Raw genomic sequence first — 4,522 nt, forward strand, 5'->3', positions numbered from 1 at the left:
TAAACTGTAGAGTCCCGGTCTGTAGAGGAATGTAAACTGTAGAGTTCTAGCCTATAGATGAGTGTAAACTGTTAAATCCTGGCATGTAGATGAGTGTAAACTGTAGAGTCCTAACCTGTAGATGAGTGTAAACTGTAGAGTCCCGGTCTGTAGAGGAATGTAAACTGTAGAGTTCTAGCCTATAGATGAGTGTAAACTGTTAGAGTCCTGGCCTGTAGATGAGTGTAAACTGTAGAGTCCTAACCTGTAGATGAGTGTAAACTGYAGAKTCCTRRCCTGTRGATGAGTGTAAACTGTAGAGTCCTAACCTGTAGATGAGTGTAAACTGTAGAGTCCTGACCTGTAGACGAGTGTAAACTACAGAGTCCTGGCCTGTAGATGAGTGCACACTGTAGAGTTCTGGCCTGTAGATGAGTGTAAACTGTTAAGTCCTGGCCTGTACATGGGTGTAAACTGTAGAGTCCTGACCTGTAGATGAGTATAAGCTGTAGAGTCCTGGTCTGCAGATGAGTGTAAACTGTAGATTCATGGTCTGTAGATGAGTGTAAACTGCAGAGTCCTGGCCTGTAGATGAGTATAAACTGCAGTGTCCTGGTCTGTAGATGAGTGTAAACTGCAGAGTCCTGGCCTGTAGATGAGTATAAACTGCAGTGTCCTGGCCTGTAGATGAGTATAAACTGCAGAGTCCTGGCCTGTAGAGGAATGTAAACTGCAGAGTCCTGGCCTGTATATGAGTGTAAACTGTAGAGTCCTAGTGTGTAGATGAGTGTAAACTACAGAGTCCTGGCCTGTAGATGAGTGTAAACTGCAAAGTCCTGGCCTGTAGATGAGTGTAAACTGCAGAGTCCTGGCCTAGAAGAGTGTAAACTGCAGAGTCCTGGCGTAGAAGAGTGTAAACTGCAGAGTCCTGGCCTGTAGATGAGTGTAAACTGCAGAGTCCTGCCTGTAAATGAGTGTAGACTGCAGAATCTTAGCCTAATGATGTTGCGCTTTTCTGTTGGGCCATTCTTATGGCCAGTAGCTGCTTTGTTTCCATGATGTATAACTGGTCACAGTCCTGCTGGCACTTAACAGCATACACAACATTATTCTGTGCCGGAGGGCCAGATCTTTGGGGTGAACCAGTTTTTGCTGTACTGTGTTTTTGGGGTTGAAAGCCACTGGGACGTCATGTTTAGAGAATGAACGTCTCAGTTTCTCTGATTTCTCTCTGAATTTATTGCCAATACGCAGCTTAATTAATATTTGTATTGAAATATGTCATATTATGGTTTGAGTGACTAACATTTACTTGCACTGGCGGCTCATTTTCTTCCTTTAAATGAACTTTGTCTGTTTTTTTGTCCCTCAGTGAGCAGTAATAGTGGACAGCTTGCAGAGCTTCACCTCCCTGTGGTGGGCAGTATGTTCAACGGACACAAGAATCTTCAACCTCAGCTGTTTTCTCCTCAACTCTCTGCCAACTCGAGGCAGAAAAAAAAACTCCAACAAGAACTGGCAATAATCTGCATTTTTCCACCTAGACAGCCATGAAGAGCGGCTTCATTTGTCCTTGTTTTATTCCTTACCTCAGTATATATGAGTTGGTAAAAACAGCAGAAAAGAAGGGTGTCTTTACTGTATTTTTAACAAATAAAAAGGTTCAAAAAAACAAATATTTCTTCAATAAATACTGACACTGTTTAGAATTTACCCCCCTTGTTTTAAACTAAAAGAAAGTTTTTGGGTATTAAATATCTGTTAGGTATTATCTATCTGATCCAGCCTAGTAAAAATCAATGTMATTTGGCCTAAATGTGGTGATATACTTACATTTTTTTCTGTATGAGTTAAGTTTTTAAATAGTAAAATATTTCAATTGCACTGCTGTTTAGTAACTAAAAACAAAAACTCAGCAGTTAATGTAAAACTCCTGGTTCAGGATAATCTCTGTGTTTCAGCTTTTAACAGGAGGTTTTTGTGTAAATCTTCACATCCAGCTGGTGTTTTCTCTCGTGAACGGAGAGCCACGTCCGTCTGAGAGGTGCTGATTATCGTGTTTGTCGTCCTCACGCAGGTTTTTTTTAAATTTTTTATCAGGAACGGCTCAAGGACAGGCGGCCGGGGCCGAACTAGCTGCTCTCGCCTTCCTGTTCCAACGTGCACTTCCAGAGTCCAACCCTCCAACGGTTTCACAGAGATCCCTGTGGGCGACACAAGACGGCCACTCCCTCTCCTTGGAGATCCTCGGCTCTCAGATTTCTCAAACGCGCCGAGCTCCTGTTTTTCCTGCTCAGCCTTCCAACAGGAACATAAAAACTCCCAACAGGACAGAACAAATGAGAACAAACATCTCCTATTTAAATGATGAGGTCCAGCGGGTACATTAGCATGATGCTAATGTATGAAAAAAATAAATAAATAAAATTTAAAACTTGTAGATGTCATTTTTTTAATCTCCGGCTTTAGGCAGGTGATGACATCTTTGATCACATCTGTGTGTTTGGGTTGGCTTGTTGTGTTAGCAAAATATCTGATGATTCAATGGCTGGGTTAACTGAACAGTAATCAACTTTTGGAATAAGCCACGTTTAAGATGGCCGACACAACAACAAACAAGAAGTGTTAAAAGCGCAGTCAGTTTTTCAGATTAAAACTAAGATTTTGTGTTGTAGTATCTACACATTGCACAATACTTTTGCTTTAACCTTTGGCATCAATCCTGTCTGTCTGTTAGCAAAATATCACATGCACCTCTGAGTTGTAACCACTCTCAGCTACTGCCACACCAAATTTCAGCTCAATGTAAGCAAGTTTGCCTTAATTACAGCTATTTTAGTGTTTATAAAATTAGTTGGCTGTGGCAACTATCTTAAATCAGGTTGACCCCAAAAGTTAATAAGTTGTAGAAGCACATCTATTAATTATACCTCGAAAGTTTCAATAAAATCCATCCAATGATTCATGAGATATTTTGCTAACAGACAAAGCGAATGGATTCCAAATAGCTTAGTGGCAAAAAAGTTGAAGATCTTAAACAATCTGCTAGAGCTCAGACTGTGTGTTAGTGATCAGTCTCAGCTACTACCTCACCAGATTTTATCTACTTATTCGTAAAATTGACGGAATTATAGCAATTTTGGTGTTTTTTAATTGTAGCTAGCTGTGGCGGCCATCTTGGATGGGGTTGTCCATAAAAGTTAATCAGTTGTAGAAGCCTATCCACTGATTATTTACTGAAAGTTTCATTAAGGTCAGTGCACCGGATCACGAGATATTTTGCTAACAGACGAACACACACTTCTTTAAGCGGCGGGTGATTAATGTGATTTGAATAATTTGTGTCACCAGCTGTCATCCTGCAACGATGGAAACCGCAACATAAAGGTAATTTATGCAACAAAAACGATTATTTACTGAGTTTAACTCACGACACGAAATAACATTTCTGTAAACGACTCAGGAACAAGCTTTCAGCAGCTTCTTTTCGTTCTGGTTAGCTTGATATAAATGAACTACATTGACCATCAGCCACTTCGGCAACAATGCAGTAGTTTTGTCTGAAACTCCACACAGAAATGAGCAGAACGAGAACTAACCTTCCGGGAACCTTAGCGTTTCTCCTCCAGAAATTGATCCTGTTGTCGGTGGCCATGCTCGGGTAGAAACGGACCGACACCCGCCCGGAGGAGGAGGGGGGTCTCCTCGGACCATGAAACCACAAAAGACAGGGGAGGTGAGGAGCGGGGCGGCTGGCGGTTAAAACAAAAAAGGAAAAACGCTTCCGTGTTTTAATGGCTCGGGCCCCGCATCAATCAATTTTCTAAAGAAAAAAAAAAAAAGAGGGTTCGGAGACAAACGTACATGTCACTTTCTGCCGCGGAGATGAGTGAAGCGGCGCTCAGGAAGCCGCCATCTTGGAGAGCAACGGTCACGGCGCGTGATTGGCTCGCGGGTCTAACAGGTGCAGCTGAAGGCATCCAATGGGAGAAGCCCGGGGGGCCTCTCCGGCTGATGGATGGATGCTAACCTGATGGACGCTAGAGATGGTAAATTCAGCTCACTTTTTTACAGCTCTACACAACAAACAACGAACACGTGATGAAAAATTAGCAGAAGGAACAACAAAGATGACATTTAATGTTAGCTGACCTGGTTAACATCAACACGAACGAACTGCTAGGTTTTTAACGTAAATCACTGACCCAAATCATGAATTTTCAGCGTTTCTGCTGAGTCTTTATTACAAATCAGATCATTTGATTCTGCTTCGTTTGGAATGAGTCTTTAACACGAATCAAAAGATTCGACTCATCTGAAGCATAGACTTAAATATCACTAGACTGAGCCCCGCCAATACCGTACACTGGTGTCGTCTGTGACAACATGGCGGAGCAAAATGGCGTCCTAAGAGGGCAACAGCTCACAGCCCCAAAAGAAACTGATAAACAACAGCTGAACTGGATCAGTTTCACAGATTATCTGTCATGTTTTTACAATAAATTAATAATTACGTTAATTTCATTCAACAATCATGTAAAAC

The 4,522-nt window shown here is 41.7% G+C and overlaps 1 protein-coding gene and 1 long non-coding RNA gene across 3 annotated transcripts in view; one reads left to right on the plus strand and one right to left on the minus strand.

The window, feature by feature from the left end:
* The window catches only part of tbc1d22b (TBC1 domain family, member 22B), a 17,964-nt gene extending 13,997 nt beyond the window's left edge, over positions 1-3,967 (minus strand). Inside the window, exon 1 of the mRNA XM_014016318.1 lies at positions 3,579-3,967. Coding sequence (XP_013871772.1) covers positions 3,579-3,634 — 56 coding nt within the window. The 5' untranslated portion in view covers positions 3,635-3,967. The remainder of the gene's footprint in view (positions 1-3,578) is intronic.
* Positions 3,950-4,522, plus strand: part of LOC106523031 (uncharacterized) — a 29,322-nt gene continuing 28,749 nt past the window's right edge. For both annotated transcript variants that reach the window (XR_001310843.1, XR_001310844.1), the window contains exon 1: positions 3,950-4,028. This is a non-coding gene — a long non-coding RNA (uncharacterized LOC106523031). The remainder of the gene's footprint in view (positions 4,029-4,522) is intronic.

Source organism: Austrofundulus limnaeus, unplaced genomic scaffold (genome assembly GCF_001266775.1).
Source record: "Austrofundulus limnaeus strain Quisiro unplaced genomic scaffold, Austrofundulus_limnaeus-1.0 Scaffold142, whole genome shotgun sequence".
Lineage (NCBI taxonomy): Eukaryota > Metazoa > Chordata > Actinopteri > Cyprinodontiformes > Rivulidae > Austrofundulus > Austrofundulus limnaeus.